At 33.6% G+C, this 19,545-nt stretch overlaps 1 protein-coding gene across 49 annotated transcripts in view; it reads right to left on the bottom strand.

The window, feature by feature from the left end:
* The window catches only part of RIMS2 (regulating synaptic membrane exocytosis 2), a 729,498-nt gene that overhangs the window by 246,796 nt on the left and 463,157 nt on the right, over positions 1–19,545 (bottom strand). For 24 of the 49 annotated variants that reach the window (XM_054657454.2, XM_063816530.1, XM_063816529.1 and 21 more), the window contains one exon: positions 16,741–16,857. In XM_054657454.2, coding sequence (XP_054513429.2) covers positions 16,741–16,857 — 117 coding nt within the window. Of the gene's footprint in view, positions 1–7,940; positions 8,007–16,740; positions 16,873–19,545 lie in introns of all 49 variants that reach the window. The other 25 variants (XM_063816523.1, XM_063816526.1, XM_063816527.1 and 22 more) reach the window with 3 other exon arrangements.

Here is a 19,545-nt window from a genome sequence, read left to right as displayed (position 1 = left end):
TAAATGCAGGAAAATTCTAGAGAAACTAAGATAGGCTAGAGTCAGAAATGTAAATAGAACTTAGTTTTGATGGAGAACAAAACAGTTGTAAGAGGACAGAAGATGATTGGTAATGTAGAGAAATTAAGATTAAAAATGATAGCAGTTGGGAAAGTGTGTTATTGGCTTAGATCACATTGACTAAGAGTTCTCAGCACTACCTTACATGTAGGGAATCTTTAAGAAAACAGTCTATGTAGAACATAGAACATAGTCTATGTTCTACATAGACTGTTTTCGTCCTTTACCGTGACTCCACTAGCTTTGTCAGAATCCTTTCTTTAACCAGGGTTCTAGTTATGTTACCCATCTTGACAAAGGACCATCATTGCCTCTCTTCAAACTTCATAGCAGCCCTCATCATTAATCTGGACACAGGTCAAACCTGTCCAGGGACCCTCAGCCAGTTCTGGCATTAAAACAACTGACAATTAACTTAGAATATTTTAATTTAATCAGTTCTATTCAAGTATGTTATCTCTGTGATTCTTGGCTATCAAGTAAAAGGCTATCCCCTCTGCCCCCTGATATCTTCTCCCAAAATTCTTCTTTTACTATACTCTCTTCCATACCATTCTTAATCTCTTCTAATTCTCTTCTGTATTTTTGAGAATCCTTACTCCATTGTTAATAAACTTCCTTAAACATCAACCTTCCTGCAGGATGGTTTTTGCATATTCTTGCCTTAAATAATATTTAGTTCAACTGTGTAGCCTCTGCTTCCATTGTAGCCTTCATCTGCAGAAGCTACTTATTCTTTCACATTTCACAGTCCAGGAATCCAGGAGGGGAAGCTGGCTCCCTAGAGACATTTCTGACAATTACCCCCCGAATCATAATGGACATAGTCCTTACTTCTCTTAAGCATTCCACTTGGCAGTAACATTCATTATTAATACAGGTTGCTATTATCTATCCAACTTCCAATCACTATCCCTTAGTCATTGGTAATTTTAGGGATTGACTATGGTAGTGCTAGAAGATTTCAATGCAAAGGCAGAAAATCATTGAACAATCATGAACCCCAGTCTCCAGATTTTCAAGACTGCAATAACCCTTACTTTATTCTGGCATCAGTCCCACCAATTCCTGGCAGTATATATCACCATCTTTGACTTTCTTCTTTCCTTATCCACCCTGGACTCTATGACTGATCATCTGAACCACTCCCATACAGCACTCAGATTCCCTTCTAACCAATCTTCCTACTCACACAGTCATTAAAACACTAACAATGGTTTAATAACAAACTTAATTTCTCTCTATTAGCATCCTTTTACTCAGCTTCACTTCTCCCATCTATTTTCTTCCTGTCTCAGTGGTAAATAATAGCTTCTTTCTGTTCACAAAATCCATCTGTGTGTTTAGTCTGATGACCTCCTACCTCCCCTAAGACTCTTCTTCCAATCATTCTGTCTTTTTTTCTGTATTTTTGACTTATCTTTCTCTAAAACATCCTTTGCTCCAGTGTGTGAACACATGGACACATTTCTTACTCGAAGGGAAAGAAATATCTTTTGATATCACATATGCTATCTAATTTTTCTCCTTCACACTTTCTTGATAAGTTCATTTTCTTATCTCCTGGTCATACTTAGGCTACTGCAACCTGTTTTTTCCCCCCTCACCATCCTTCTAAAATTACCCCAGCTAAAGTCATCCATGACACCTCACTTGACATATCCAACAGGCATTTTTCATTCATTATTTTTACTGTAATGTTATTACTTTCTTCTTGAAACTATTCCTTTAGCTCTCATCATTCCACTTTTCTCATTCTTTATGTCACTCAGAAGCTCCTCTTCCTCCCTCTGCCACTTAATGTTAATGTTCCTCAGGCAGGGAAAAACTTCTAAGCCCTCATTTCATGGGTTGTTTCTCAGACTGATTTCACTTACTTTTTATGACTGCTTACCATTAGTAGTGAATTTACTCTGAAATTACTCTGTAGCTTAGGTAACTTCAAGTTCAAAAATTGTTTACTCTGTTCCTGCTAGATATTTCCTCTTAGCTTTCTCAGTAATTCCAAAACTGAACTTGTCTCACACCTAAACTGATTCCTCCCCTAAGAACCCACTTGGACCCTGTTAAGGTACCTTATGAATCTAGTTATTGAAGGTATAAGACTGGGAATTTTTCATGACTCTGCACTCTCTCAAAATCCAAATTCCATTATTTATCAAGTATTGCTGATTTTAATTTATTAAAACCACTATTTTCTCTCTGTTCTTCCATCTACTACATGTCTCTCTTTTGCTTTTTTCTCTTCAAATCGATCATTCACATAGTTTATAGGTAGGTACTCCAAGGTGAATGAACTTGTTATCACCATTTCTAATTAAATCCCTTCCAAGTACCTCTAGAACCTACAGTCTTTGATCTAAGTTCCTTAACATTTATGAAGAGTATATAAGATTCTTCAGGCTAGGAATGGTGGCTCACACCTATAATCCCAGTGCTTTGGGAGGCCAAAGCGGGCAGATCACCTGAGGTCAGGAGTTCGAGACTAGCCTGGCCAACATGGGGAAAAACCATCTCTACTAAAAATACAAAAATTAGCCAGATGCAGTGGCACATGCCTGTAATCTCAGCTACTCAGGAGGCTGAGGCAGGAGAATCGCGTGAACCTGGGAGGTGGAGGTTGCAGTGAGCCAAGATCATGCCATTGGCACTCCAGCCTGGTGACAGAGTGAGACTCCATTGCAAAAAAAAAAAAAAAAAAAAAAAAAGATTCTTCACAAGTGGAACCCTCTCTATCATTCCAGATTCATTTCTTGCTATTTCCTGCCTTGCCAATAATGTTACAACAATTCTAAAATACGATATTTATTACTTCTGTGACCCTCTTCATACATTTCTTTAAAATGTCACAAATATCCTCCCTCACCTCCACATCAATCTAAATAATTCCTATTTATTCTTTAAGATACAGCTGAGTTGTTGTGTCTTCCATGATACTTTACATAAAAATCTAGCTGCCCACCATAGATGTTAGTAGTTCCTTAATATGTTGTGTATAGCTCTAAGCAGGGATAAGTACTAGAAAAATAAGTAGGGTACAAAGGTAAATGTTAAAAAAGGTTATATTTATTAAAATAAAGGGTATATTTTAATAAAGAGATATTAATAAAGGGTAACATGATATCCATCCTAAACATGTTTGTTCAAATGAGTGAATTTAAAAATGCACAATGAATCAAATATTATTTCATACTAGTTAGCATAACCTGGACAGAAGACATGCTTTGATTTCTAGTGTTAGTTAATATTGTCTCTTGAAGTAATATAAAAAAAGCGTAGCAAACATTATTTAAGTCTCTACTCTCCTGTTCCCAAAGAGGTAGTCCTTATAACTTTTCATGTTATACCCCAGGGTAGAGAGACCAGTGAAAGCCCAGCTTCTTCTAATGGAGTGGGCATAACTGGGGATGCCATGTTAAATTTACTACCTTCATCCCATTCATTTAGAAAGTTCCAGATATCATATAGCCAAACTATGGCCCAACTGAAGCTATTAATACATATTTTATTCCTAGGAAACAATTTCCAGTTGAAAGTATATGCTACCTTGAAACCGAGGCTAGAGAACTGAATACTTAGATACTGATGTTACTTTCTTTTTCCACAGCTCTCAATAAAAAAGTTACTTTTTATTGTCCACTTCTATGTGGTCAATTATTTTGACTCAAGTAAGTAAAAATTTGGATAATCTAGTCCAAAAACAATTCTACAAGAGAAAGAGAGTAATCCAGGTTTGAACTTTGTTAAATAGGTAAAAGAAGAACAATGCAGCAAGAGAATTGAGGATATTTTTGAGAATGGATTCAACTTCTGGATATGTAAGTAGATAAATAAAGATGGAGGCTAACAGCAAGAATAAAGGGATCAAGAGAGTAGCATTCTCTACTGAGACAGAAGAACAAGTGAAGTAGAAATAACTTAATGAAACAATAAGAAAAAAAAAGTGTGCAATCATGGAGTCCAAGGGCATAGTATTCAAATTAAGATTTTAGAGCTAGAACAATTTCTACTGATAATAAAATGTAAAGTATGGTCATGAGAGTGACCGACCAAAGTAGAATTGGAGGTAAAGCTTGCTACATTAGAGAAAGTTAAGGAAGTGAGTGGGTGCTAAATAGATTATTCAGGTAAATGCTGACATTACTCAGGCTTGATGGCAGGAACTGTGAAGTTTAGGAAGACTACAGCCAGGTTCTAAAATCATCCGTGAATAAAATGATATTACTAAGAGCTCAACAAATGACAGCAACAAGGAAGGGTAGTGGGTGGTTGTGTTTAGTTGCATTACATACAAAGGTACAAGATATAAAAATAACAAGCACGAAACATTACAGAAATAAATACAGGAAAATGGACAGATTACTAGGTCAGCATTCACATGTTCAACAAATGTCCAAAAAAAGGTCAGTCCAAGAATCTCAAAGTGGATTGGGATGGAGGTCAGAGGGAAGAGAAACTTAGAAAGTTAGTAGAGTAAATAACAAATGATCAAAGTCCCTTAAAAAAGATAAAAAAAAGAGAAAGTTACACTGCAAACTCAGCATAGCATTTATTACTTCTGTGAAAGAGGCACAGGGATATAACAGGCAAGGAGAGTGCAGGGAAATATAAGATACATAATTAGATGTTCTGTTCTTGGTTTGGGTAGTAGATTCAAGGATGTTCATGTTATTACATTGTGTTGTAACTAATACACATTCATTTATATGTAGCAAAATTAGAATGAAAGCTAATATTTTTTAAAAATTTATGGATATATAATAGTTGTACATATTTATGGGGTACTGTTACATTTTGATACAAATATATAATATGTAATGATCAAATTTGGGTAATTGGGATATACATCACTTCAAACATTTACATTTCATTGTGTTGGGAACATTTCAAATCTTCTCTTCCAGATATTTTAAAATATACAGTAAGCTATTGTTAATTATAGTTGCCTGACTGTGCTATTGAACACTAGATTTTATTCCTTCTATCTAGCAAAGATTTCTTGAGTAAGACCTCAAAAACACAGGCAACCAAAGCAAAAATTGACAAATGAGATTCTATCAAGGTGAAAAGCTTCTGTACAGTTTAGAAAACAATAAACAAAGTGAAGTGACACCTACAGAATGGAAGAAAATATTTGCAAGCTATTCATCCAACAAGGGATTAATAAACAGAATACATAACGAACTCAAACAACTCAATAGCACAAAATAACAATAATAATCTGATTTTTTTAAATGGATAAAATATTTGAATAGACATTTCTCAAAAGAAGACATACAATGGCCAACAGGTATATAAAAAAATGCTCAACATCACTAATTATCAGAGAAATGCAAATCAAAACCACAATGAGATATCATTTCACCCAGGTTAAAATGCCTATTATAAAAAAATTCTGAAAATAACAAGTGCTGGAGAGGATGAAGAGAAAGGGGAGTGCTTGTACACTGCTGGTGGAAATATAAATTAATACAACCAGCATAGAAAACAGTATGGAGGTTCCTAAAAATCTAAACATGGAACTATCATATGATCTAGCAATCCCTTTGCTGGGTATATATTCATGAGAAAGGAAATCAGTATATTGAAGAGATACCTGCACTCCCATGTTTACTGCAGCACTATTTACAATAGCCAAGATATGGAATCAACCTAATTGTCCATCAACAAATGAATGCATAAAGAAAATGTGATATATATACACACAATGGAGTATCAGCTAAAACAGAAAGAATAAAATCAGGTATGAAATGCATGATTAGCAAGATGAATGAAAATGGAGGACATTATATTAAATGAAATAAGCTAGGCACGGAAAGACAAATATTGCATGTTTCCACTCATATATGGGAGCTAAAAATTGATCTCATGGAGGCAGTGAATAGAATGGTAGTTACCAAAGACTGGGAAGGATAGTAGAGAGAAGGAGATGAAGAGGGGTGGGTTAATGGGTACAAAATATTTTTTAAAAAAACAAAGGAACTTCATTCTTACAAATTCTACCCATATTGTCTAGGTCACTAGACTTAGGTCCTCAAGAGTTTCTGTTGCACTAGGGCAAGGCAAATACTTTAATACATATAAAATAAATATTACATATACATGTAAATATACATAGTAAATCCTATATTAGATATTTGATAACTTGCTTGTGGAAACAGATTTTAACATGTTATATTTTAATATAAACATTAATGATCTCTGTTTTCTCAGCACAAACCAAATTGTGGCACAGAAAGACAATTCATAAATGTCTTCCTCAAAATGGGCCAATTAGGCCGAAGTTGAGAATTTGGGGAAAAGTACAAAATTGAGATGATCAAGAACTAATTCTAGCTACATTGCTGAATGGAAAAACTAAGTAACATGAAGTAGATAACCTATCTGTTGATAACTGAGACTAAGAAAATACAAACTATTGAAAAAGTGATGTGATATGACTTTAACTTAGCATGAAATGAAGAGACACCAGAGTATATACAGTAAGTCTATAATCAGTAATGTCTCATTCATGTATGTCACCCACCTTTAAAAAAGGTTTAGCCAATTATCAAAATACAGTTATATAACTACTTTTCCACATTTTTGTAAGGTAAATGTATAATTACTGAAAGTAAAAAACTAGTCGGAATGCAATATATAGCAACAGTAAAAACAAAAAACAACAAAAGATAATTATTTAGGATTGAAGCAGAATAACAAAAAAGAGTGAAAAAATGCAAAAGAAAATTAAATATAGCAATAACCATTATCATATAATAAACTGGAAGGCACTAAATTTCAATCATATTTGCTGAAAGACATTACAAAAGTTATTAGTAAATTACTGTTGCTATTACCTCTTATGTTTCCTTTCACATTAACCCACATAAATAAAATACTTATAAATTTACTCTTTAGTTTTTAATCATTTTTATAAACTCTTTTATTATCAACTCTTAGTTAATTTCATAGGGATGAAGGAAGTCACACATAACTCCAAATCACTTAGAAACAATAGTCAAGGCGACCAACCATGGCACATAATTCCTAATTTATACTAGCTAAGCCTTCCACCACATTATTTCTTTACCTAAAGGATCTCAAATGTTGTCACTGGCTCAGATCTCTAAATCTCCATACAGCCTTGAGAACTTTTCAGATTTTAGAGATCTTCTCTCTCTTTTCTTTCTAATTAACCCCTCTTTCTAGTTAACCCCTCTTGCTATTATATGCCAGGTAACTGAGATTTCCCTCCAATGTAAATTATATTTCCTTAAGGCATTGTAGCTGTACTATCTATGATTCACTGCAAATTCCCACTTTGGAAAGAGAAATGGTGGTAGGGTAGAAATGACAAGTGTTTTCTCACAGACTCAGTATTCTCTGCAGATAAGGATTATCTACTATGACAAAGGAGTAGATTACAGCCACCTCTGACAAGGCAACCACAAACAAATCAGTTCAACCTAAGCACTTCAAGGACAGATTCCTCTACTCTGGAGGTGGGAAAGTGAGTTTTCAAGACCTATGCCATCTAAATACCTAATTATGGACTCTGCTGAGGAAGGTGAGTAGTCAACTGGAGTTAATTTAAAGATAATACTGTTATTCTATATTTGTAGATAAATAGAGAGTTAACTGTAATTCCTGATGAACTAAATTTTTAGAATCACCAAAGAGATTCTCCTAATTTACAAAAGGGACACTGTATTTTTGATGTCCTACTACAATTAGTTAATACGTTTTATTTCATGTTATTTTATGTGGGTGATATTTCTATATTTCATTAACAACCATATATGTATATACATAAAAACAGAAATAAAAGTGAACTATATCATATCAATACACAGGCACAAGCAATTCCACAAACAGACTCAATTGTAAGAAAAATATACCTGCCATCCCTGTGATGATGGTCAATGGTCTGACTGTATCTGGAGCGAGGTAGAGTAAGAAAATGACTGCAAGCATGGCAGAAACAAGAATATAAATAAGACTCAAGAAAGAAGTGAAAAAAAAGTATAGTTTAATTTAAAAAGTGAGATTTTAAAAGATAGGCAGACGGTAAGCAAAGCACATGGAAACTGTTATTGGAAAGCTTGCCCCCTCCTCCCAATGTTCACTGTAATATGACAGTGCCAAAGGTTAAAATATTCTAAATATTTTAAAATAAAATGCAACAACAATATAACATTATCAGTTATTACTCAAACATCTTTAGCACCACCTAGAATATGTTATATGATAGAGATGCTTTACCATTTTTTATGAGGAAAGATGAGATGAGAAAAATAAAATAAGCAGAAAGTTTAAGAAGGAAATAATAAATGAGGTAATTTCAAATACTTATAAAAGTTGGGAAATTTAAAAGGTAACTATTTCTCTTTTAATTATTAATAATTAAAAATAACTACAAAGGGCCTTAACAATTCCATTTAATAAAGAGTAAACTGATCCAAATTACTTTGATTATTAATTGTATTTATTAAATTTATTGGGTGCTATTCATTTTTCCATTCACTATGTTTATTATGTATTATGTATTACATGCTATTGGCTTTGCTACCTTTCACGCCTCATAACTACCATAAGCAATCCAAGCAGCACACTGATCTTTTACCCATCTCTTCTTTCCACAGCACTAATTTAAAATTTCCTACTTTCTTAGAACCTTTAATACTAAAACAATTAATCTTAGCAGATTATCATTATGTTTCCATAAACAATGGAAATGAACCTTGAACTCTCTCAACTTCCACAATTCTATCTCTAAATATAAAGTAAACATACATTTAAATCTTCACTTGTCCTTGTCTTCTGCACCAAAAGAGATGCCTCTACTTGTAATCCTGCTTCCCATATGACCTTGCTTCATTTATTATTCCCTTCCTCAACTGCACTTAATCCTAAAAATAAAACCCTTGCTAATCTTTCCTTCCTCTCAAGCCACTGTATCTCGCTCATTTTCTTTTCAACATAGAACATCTTAAAATACATATCTACAATTCTTGCCACCTCTGCTAGAGTTTGCTTTCATGCTTTAAGCTTACTGTAATTTGACTTCTGCTTCTACCACACTCTCGAAGCTATCTTATGAATGTGCAATTCCCCCAAAATTCTTTCGTCTCCTCTTAATCCTCATCATACTCCACTTACCTTTGGTATTAGACATTGATTTTCAAACCTCTATTTTTTAATACTCTCTCCTTTTTTGGTTTCTGAAACCTCTCTAGCTATTAAAAATAGTCTTTATTTAACTTATAGTTCAGTTCATATACACTGAACTATATGCTGAGTACTCCATTAAAAGCTTTGCCTACATTATCTCATTTACTTCTCATAACAACTCTTTGAGGTAGGTTCTACTATTCCCACTTTTGCACCGACAGATAAACTGAGGCTATGAGTGCTTGTTCAGAGCTATATAGTAAGTGGCAGGACTGGGTTTCAAACTCAGGGCTTTCTTAATTCAAAACTCAGGCTCTTAACACATTTGTACATACAGCCTGGTCTCTCACCTATATGAGTGGTTCTTCATGCATTTAATGTACTGGATTTCCTTTCTCTGTAGAGAGGCAGTAGTTTTCCAAGATTCATTTCCTGATCTTATATTCCAACATGTTCTTTCTAAATAATGCAATTGTTTTTATGGTGTAAACAATAACTCTGCTTTATTACTGATTATTCTTTGGGTTGCACAACACTTTTCCATCTGCTTCTGGGCTCTCCACATAATGCTTGAGTGACATGTAGACACTTCAGGAAAACATATGTTCATTGTGAGACTAGAACAATACCCTTTGCCTATTTATGAGGAGGTTCAAGCAGTGGTTTTCAAACTCTATTTTTTTTTTAGCAGATCACTTTTTTTCCAAATAAAATTTGATATAGAATCAATATACAGTAATCAAATAATATCAGGATGATGCTGGCTAAAGAGAGTAAGAAGCCTAGATCTCTATCCATTTGGCCTCATTTTTACCTGTCATAGCAGTCTCTCAGGTACCTCTACAAAACACAGGAGTCCATCATCTCTAAAGTCCCTTCTAATTTCTAACGTAATTCTTTAATCCCCCTTTGGAACTTAATATAATACTTCAGCTATTCTTTTTTTGTAATCTCTTGCAATTCCAGCTTCAACTAAGGATTAAAGTATTTATTTAATAAACCAAGTTTTACAGTCTCAAAATTTAACTCCTCCATTTCCTCATTTTTCACATTCAATGGATTTACAAGCCTTGCTTGTTCTGATGCCTAAACAACTCAGATTTCTCTCCTTTACCTTTTCTCCTGCCACCACCTTAAATCAGGTTTACTATGTCTATTGAAACAACCTTCTCTTAGGTCTTCCTACCTTCAGACCCCAGTCTTCCCCTGACTAAATACAATCTTCATCCTGTCTACAGAAGTTTATTTGCATATTATGCTTTCTGATCACATAGGTACCTTACTAAAAATCCTTCACTGGTTCCTGATATCAAAAAACAAGTATAAATTCCCTAAAAGTTCTAAACTACTTTCAATCTTCATCTTCTATCACTTTCCATTCCCCATACCACTACCTCTTATCTAGGTACAACAGACTACCTAAGATTCTCTAAATTATCATGTGTTTTCCTGACTCCAAGAATTTGTTCATGTTCATCATTCTGTCAAGAATGCCCACCATTCTCCCTCTGTCTCCACTGCTTCACTTTTCACAATCTTATTCAATCTTTAAAGCCCAACTTCTCTGTGATGCCTTTTCCAGTTCACCCAATCAAGTAATTTTCTCTCCAATCTGTTCCAGTATTGTTATCCTTCTGCCACACAGTCTTCAACGTTTTAAAATTAGTTGATATACGATAATTTGTCTGGCTAGACCAGGATAATGTCTGTTTTAAATCTTTGTGCACAATGGCTGACCCACTCAAATATATTTTGGATTGCACTAAAAAGTAAAATCAAAATTATACTGTTTTCACGATGAGCCTTCTCTCAAAAAAGAGCAGTGGTTCATATAATTATAGAAACATTCTAGAAACATAAACAGAAGATTATGAGCCTATGTAAGAAAATATTTAAAACAGTATACATAGCTTTATGAAGAAGAGAAATAATACCCAACAGTTGTGATGTTGGGCTTTACTGCTTTAAAAGGAATAGGTTTTCTCCAAAATTACTTAAGAATAACAGAAAATATGTAAATTTCAAAGCTTGTTAAAATTTATAAATTTATAAAATATATATATAAAATCATCCAATTTCTAATAGTTTCCTTGAAGAGTCTTATAATTAACTTTGTCCCTATAAAGCCAAAGCAGCCATTAAGCAAGAATCACCTTTATCAAGCATCAATTTATTTTATTTCTCTTTTCTGTCTCTAGTCATGTTAGTTCTTAACCTTATCTGGTCATGACCCTCCTTGAGATTCTGTTGAAAACTATAAAAACTCATGCATGAACATTATACAAAATTTACCATTGTGTTTTAGTAAGCCCTCTAAAATCTACCTAAGGTCCACAGCCATACTCAAGGTCCTTTGCTGCATCCACTTGGTACAACCTTAAAACATATTACACTTCTCCACTGAACCATGCTTACTTTTTTTCCAAAATTAATGGACATTATTAAATTTGAGCAATAAGTATGCATAGTGTCTTAAATATGCATAATGACTAAACAAATAAAGTAAGTTATATTAAAACTGCAGTTAGTCCAATCTGAGCAGTAAATCACTGTAAAAGAAAAAAATAAAAAAACAATACATTTACTAAATTTTAAAAAGCAAAAACAAAATAAAGAAGTCATAGATTCTAAGGCTCATGATAAAAAATTACTATTCAAAGTATTAAACTAGATTACTAATCCAATTTCTAGACACTTTGATTCTTAAGCAATATAACCTTTAAAGACAACACAAAATTATATTTATAATGAATTGTCCTTCCACTATGTGAAATTAGCCGAATGTCCCCTTTAGGAATCACTTTAGTCCATACAAAAAAGAACTGCAAAAATGGGAGATAAAGTATTCCATTCTTAAGTAAAACTATAGCTTCCAAAAACCCTTACTTAATGCAAAAACATTTTTTTTATTTTTATTTTTATTTTTTTTTTTGAGACAGGGTCTTGCTCTGTCACCCTGGCTGGACTGAAGTGGTGCGATCTCAGCTCACTGCAGCTTTGACTTCCCTAGGCTCATGCAATCCTCCCACCTCAGCCTCCTGAGTAGCTGCAATAAAAAAAAGGTGCACACCACCACACCTGGGCTAATTTTATTTATTTTTTATTTTTTGTGTGTGTTTGTGGAGATAGGGTCTCACTATATGGCCTAGACTGGTTGAGAACTCCTGGGCTCAAGTGATGTGCCTGCTTAAACCTCCCAAAGTTCTGGCATTACAGGCATGAGCCACTGTGCCTGGCACGTGTCTTTAATATTGTTAATGCTTTCCTTATGTTGTAGTCCCTACATTCTACTCAGTATGATTTAACTGTCTTAAAATGTTTCCGAAATACAGCAAATAAAATAAGTAAAATAAAACGTTATATTATTTTTGTAAAGTGAATTTTCTTTTTTCATTTACTTCATAATTTTAAACTATCAGAGATATGTTTCCTTCATAGTTGATAACTGAAAGGAAAAAAGAGACTATTCTTTTTGGTGAAATAGTTATGAGTATGAGTTACACTTTCTGGTAGCTGACTTCCTGACAAGGAATAGATAAATAGCATGAGTGTGTAAGGTATGCCAGTGGTCCATATAATAGGGCATTTTCCTTTTTAGAATATATATCTATTAATTGAATGTATAGGAGAAAAAAAGCTTATAAAGTAATTTATCTTTTGCCAACATTAATTGTATTCTTATGATGCTAAAAGTATACTCCATGGAAATAAATGCATCTAATGTATTTTGGCCTCCAGGATAGACATAAAAATGCATACTGTGGAGTACTTCTGACATGTTACAGAAATATTATCTAATACTCTATACTTATTCTAATAGTAAACTAATTCAAGTAAACAAAAAGCTCTTAAAATATTTTTTTTTTTTTTTGAGACAGTCTTACTCTGTCACCCAGGCTGGAGTGCAGTGGCGCGATCTCGCCTCACTGCAACCTCTGCCACTCGGGTTCAAGCAATTCTCCTGCCTCAGCCTCCTGAGTAGCTGGGATTATAGGCACCTGCCACCGTGCCCGGCTAATTTTTGTATTGATTTCTAATACTAAGGCCACATAGTCTGCCTCAGGAAAAATTATGTTCCTAGTTGTAGTAGTTACCAGGACTTATCAGAAAAACAATGGTATAAAAAGCGGTGGAATGGAAGTAGGAGATGAAAGATATGCTTAATAATTCCTTGTTTTAGCTGAGTCCTTGCATCCAGGTTACTAAATTACTTGTGAAGAATCTATCTACTTTGCAAAGCAGAATAGGATTTTGACTAATGATAACACAGTGAGATAGGCAGAGAAACAAAGACCTAATAAAAATTTAAAGTGTAAATTATTTTTACATTACCTATAGAAAGGATATAAATACTATATCTTCTCCTTACACCACCCAAGTTTAACCAAGTACTATTAATGAATATCAAATAGCATCTTTTCTCACTCATTATAGTCTATCCTTGCTCTTGGTCTTGCCTGAATAAACATGCCCATTTTTCAAGGTCCAATTCATGCCCTAAACAAACAAACAAACAAAAAACTACATGGGCCAGGCGCGGTGGCTCATGCCTGTAATCCCAGCACTTTGGGATACCCAGGCAGGTGGATCACCTGAAGTCAGGAGTTCAAGACCAGGCTGGCCAACATGGCGAAACCCCGTTTCTACTAAAAATACAAAAAAAGAAAAAAAAAAATTAGCTGGACATGGTGGCACATGCCTGTAATCCCAGCTATTTGGGAGGCTGAGGCAGGAGAATCGCTTGAACCTGGGAGGCAGAGGTTGCAGTGAGCTGAGAAAATGCCATTGAACTCCAGCCTGGGTGACCCAGTGAGACACTGTCTCAAAAAACAAACAAACAAAACAACAACAACACTAAGTGAACTGGCTGATTTCTCTATCTCTCTTTTTTTCTTGTTTACTAAGCACATTAAATGTAAATTATTTGCAAGTGAATATATCCTTTTAAAATGGTAAGGTTAAGGCACGTATTTTCAATACCTACTATACAATTGGAGGCAGTGTCATTTAATCTACACAACTCAATAAAGTTGATACAAGTCATTTAATCTACACAACTCAGTAAAGTTGATACTGATATTCTAATTTTACAGATAAGAAAATCAAGTGTCAAAGAGGTTAATTTTCCCAAAGACACAGGTAGCAAGAGGTTAAATCCTGCATTCAAAATCAAGGCCATTTGGTTTCAAATCCTATAAAAAAGATTCAATAAAATATTACATTCAATAAAATACTATTCTAGTCCAGTGCATCAATTCTTACTGACAAGAAAGGTTAGTCATTGTACCTCTCAAAAGACCTAAATTACTATTATTATCTCAAAGGAAATTCTCTCTTAGGCTTTTTAATCAACATTATTATTGATTAAAATGCTATTCATGAAAATTCACTGTAAGAGTTCTAGAGTATTCTTATCTTCTAAAAATCATAACGCACCCATATGCATTTTATTACCAAAACTCTTAGAATATTAAGATAAAACAGAGATTAAGAATTTGTTGCTTAATGTGACAGACCACATATATAATATTGAACTTTTAAATTTTTTATTCCTCATGTTAATAAATAATTACACAGATAAATAATATTAGAAATGGTTTTATATTTCTATTTAAATAAAATTCTATTTTATTTATTCGAAAAAAGGATTTAAGGCAGCTCACAATTAAGAGGAATTGTGATCTGGCATTGACAGTGCTCTAAAAGAGAAATAAAAACCACATGGGTCAATTTTCTTGAAAACTTCAGAAAATAGTTATATGAACATTTTTGCTAAACTGAAAGATTTATAAATTTTTTAAATAAAAAATAAAAATATAATGATGTTTCAGTTGCAGACATAAATTGGGACAGACCATAAAAATGCACATTGTAGGATATCTCTGACATGATAATTACCTAATATGACCATATTAACTAATACCAAGGATTAATCATCTAGGCTTTAATAGGAAGCTTTGCTGCCATTAAACCTAGGGTCATTTGCCTTTAAATATTTATAAAGTATTATGCATTTGACATGATAGCAATCATTTTTATTTATAATTCTAGATGTTAATTTTATTTTTCTTCAAGATTTAGACAGCATTTATTTGTCTTAAAGAAAACAAAGTCCATTTTTTCATTAAAATAAAACTTTACATAAAATTGAAGACAGTTTAAATTCATTTCAGAATTTTCTCTCTCATCATTTCCATTAACAAACCTTCAAGGAACAAGGATTTTATGACTTGGTATATAAATAATTTCCAGAAACAATCAAGCTCATTAAAATGCTATATTAGGCAACTAAAATACCTCTTCATTCATCCTAATGACTTCTTTCAACTCCTAATCATGCCAACATAGTTACCCTTCTTTCTATTACAGTATTGTACTTGATAAGCATCAACTTCTACAGGTAGCATGTCTATAATTACCCCTAAAGACACAGATCACTTTGAAAAAGTTAAGCAAATTAAAAGAAAATAAAATACTACATTAGCTTTCATTTATCACTAAAAGCAATATTAATTTAATAACTTCTTACATATAATTTCTTCTTAGATCTCAGGCACAAAAGCCAATACTTGTTAGACACTATTGAAGACTATGATAGCCCCTCTTTAGTTCTGGAGAAGTATACTAAATCATAGTGAAATTAAGCATGAATTAAGTATAATCTTAATTTAGACAAAAAAATTAAGTGTTTAAATGTAAACAGTAATTTCTCATATCAGCTTATTTAAAAGCCCCCAAATGTTCTTCCTAAAATCGGTTTAGGATGCATACAAAGGGACTTCTGAGTTCCTTCGTTATTTTATCATATCTTTGAATAGTTTGAGAAATATAATGGCATTTACTTCATGTATAACCAAAGCATGAATTAGAGAGTTTATTGATTTGCTTAAGTTAAAAATATTAATAGCAGCTAATGTAAGCATTGTAACATACCATGTTACTTCCAAGTTTGTGACATTTAATGGAGCAAATTCAGAGAGCTCTTCCAAATACAGCAAACAATCTTTAAGATGCTTAAAAGGTTTACTGAAAGCCATGAGGAAAAACCTCTTCATGAATCATAAAATATTTCCTAAACAAATCAGACTCCGTCTCAATACTTCCATATGTGAAAAGTCACACCAATTTCTCTGATGAATGTAAAAGACTTTAAAATCTTTTGTCTCATGAAAGTATTTATATATATAATTGTTTATGACAAGGAAAAATAATAAAACATCTTGGTTTCACTATAATTAACATTATAATCACTTATACAGATTCACTAACTTAACTGGTTTGATTAAACCAAAAACAAAATGGTAGGAGAAAGATAATTTTGTTTTTTTCTTACCAGAGAAAAGGTTGTTTGTATTTATTTACCTTTAACAATGTGGCAGTCATAAGAAATAATGTAAGCATTGTAACAGAAAAACATTGTTTCAGAAACTAAGAAAAAGGAATATGTGAAAACATTTTATGGTAACCCCTTCCTGAAAGCAGTGATTATATTAATAATAAGGTCTAATAGTATTTAATCATATTTACCTGTCTCTATCTGGAGAATAATGGTCATCCATGACACGATGTCTATCCATTCGGCTAATTGTATTATAATGTCCGGTCGTAGTGCGGGTCCCTCGAAGCCCCTGTTCCACATTCCGACTAAAACAACAAGATCTATTAAATATCTTAGTAAACCATTTGAAACACTAAGAAACGAGGTTTATTTTAAAGCACAGTAGAAAAAGACAAAGTCACTATATGGTGAAGTCCAAATTTTGTTTTAATTAATTGCATCTCTAACTAAAGGTATAAGTTTCAGTGGAAGGTTGACAAGTAAGATTACTGCTACAAGAGATGCAGCACAAGGAGCTCAAATTAAACTAATAACAGTGGGGATATGATAAGGACTATCATATATCCTTACATATAACCATCATATGGATGACTACCAGGTCTCTAGTACTGATACTCAATAATATACTCAAGAGGAGAAGATTTGTATGGAGAAAATATGTTCAGTGTTAGACACATTTGTATACATGACCTATAGGATTGCAGATGGAGATGCCTCATAGGTGGTTGGACATGAGTTTGGAGCTTAGGGGAACAAGTCAAAATTTGCACACTTTGCGCCATCTCCCTTGATACCACTCTAGTCCAAACTACCATCTTTGTGAATATACCATAAAATAGCTACCTATGCTGGGTGTGGTGGCTCATGCTTGTAATTCCAGCACTTTGGGAGGCTGAGGTGGGCAGATCACGTGAGGTCGGGAGTTCGAGACCAGCCTGACCAACATGGAGAAACCCTGTCTCTACTAAAAAATAAAAAATCAGCAAGGTGTGGTGGTGCATGCCTGCAATCCGAGCTACTCGGGTGGCCAAGGCAGAAGAATCGCTTGAACCCGGGAGGTGGAGGCTGCAGTGAGCAGAGATCCCACCATTGCACTTTAGCCTGGGCAACAAGAGCGAAACTCCATCTCAAAAAATAAAAAAGCTACCTAAGTAATCTCTGGCTTCAACTCTTACCTCATCCATGATGACACGCAACAGCCCTTTAAAACACAATTAAGACATGGCATGTCTTATTGTAGGATGAAAGATAGGAGTCCAGTTTTTAATTTATTCCATTGGTGAGCTAATTTTCCTACCCTGTCTGACCCACCCCTTGCATATTAATTGTGGTGCCACTTTATCATCATATGTCAAGTTCACATACAAATATCGCTGTAAATGTATATATATTATTATTTTACTGTCGATTCCCTTCAATATGTCTATTTTGCTGCTGTTATTCAAGTTCCATCCTAGTTTTAATTATTTTTGCCTGCTGGCAAATTTTTCTCTTCTTTTTTCAAAATGGATTTATTGGTATGTCTTTATCCTTCCACATAATGCCTAGAACAAGTTTGTAAAATTGCACACAAAATTTTGATTGTTATGGCATTAGATTTATAAATTAATTTATGGAAAATTGATATCTTTATTATAGGAAGTAATTTTACCCATGCATAGGGCATATCTCTCATTAATTCCTTACCCAAAGTTTTACCTCTTACTTAAAAAGATCCTGTGAATTCTTAGTACATGAATTGTTGGATACTTTGGGTTACTTTTGAGAACAGTACTTACATTTTACTATATTTTCCAATTAGTAATTACTCATAAGTTGATCTATGGACAGCTACTTGACAGAACTCCTATATTAGTTTTAATATTTTGGTTATGTTGGGTTTCCTGTGGAGATAATCCTGTCATTAACAAATAATGATGGTTTTCATCTCTTCTCTTCCAATCCTGAAACCTCTTATTTCCTTTTCTCAACATTTTTCAGGACCTGAAGTACTATTTTAAACAGTGACAATATTAATGAACATCCATCTCTTATTTCTGCTATTAATGTAAATTTCTCTAAAGTTTTTCCATTAAGTATAATGCTTGCTTTATTAAGCCTTTATGAAGTGTAGGTGGTTCTCTTCTAGTTTAGTATCTTATGTGAATATAAGTTGAACAATAAAATTCTTTTTCTGCCTCTGATAAGATTTATTTCCCCATTAGTCCATTAATATGATGAATTACCATAACAATTTTTCTGGTGTCTCACCGACATGATTTAAATTCATGGTAAGGTTTACTTAAAGTAAGATTTTTTACATACGTTTGTAACTAAAATGGGCTTCTTAAGCTGGGCACAGAGGCACATAGTCCCGGTATCTGAGCCTAGAGGATTGCTTGAGCCCAGGAGTTCGAGTCTAGCCTGGGCAACATAGTGAGACTTTGTCCTTGAAAAAAAAAATGAAAAAGGAATACATATATATTTTATTATACTCTAAGAATTAGAACTAAGGTTATGTTAGTTCCAGAAAAAGAATTAGGCAACTTTCCTTTTTTATCTGTTTTTAGAGCCAGTTGTATAGAACAGATATTAGTTCTCAAAAACTTGCTTAAAACTTACCCATAGTACTTTTTAGTCTGGAATTCTCTTTATGGGTGGATGGGGGGAAGAGAGTAGTTTGTCTTTGAGTACCATTTCAACCTATTTGCTGGTTGTTTTTTTTTAAATTTTATTTTACTGTTTTTTTTTTTTTGAGACGGAGTTTCACTCTTCTTGCCCAGGTTGGAGTGCAATGGCAGGATCTCGGCTCACTGCAACCTCCACCTCCCAGGTACAAGCGATTCTCCTGCATCAGCCTCCTGGGTAGCTGGGATTACAGGTGCCTTTCACCATGCCTGGTTAATTGTTTTGTATTTTTAGTAGAGATGGGGTTTCACCAGGTTGGCCAGGCTGGTCATGAACACTAGTTGTTATTTTAACTTTCATTTCTTCTTGTGTCAATTTTAATATTT

This window comes from Pan troglodytes, chromosome 7 (assembly GCF_028858775.2).
Source record: "Pan troglodytes isolate AG18354 chromosome 7, NHGRI_mPanTro3-v2.0_pri, whole genome shotgun sequence".
Taxonomy (NCBI): Eukaryota; Metazoa; Chordata; class Mammalia; order Primates; family Hominidae; genus Pan; species Pan troglodytes.
The sequence above is the reverse complement of the archived record's forward strand: the minus strand, read 5'-3'. Positions and strand labels throughout refer to the sequence as shown.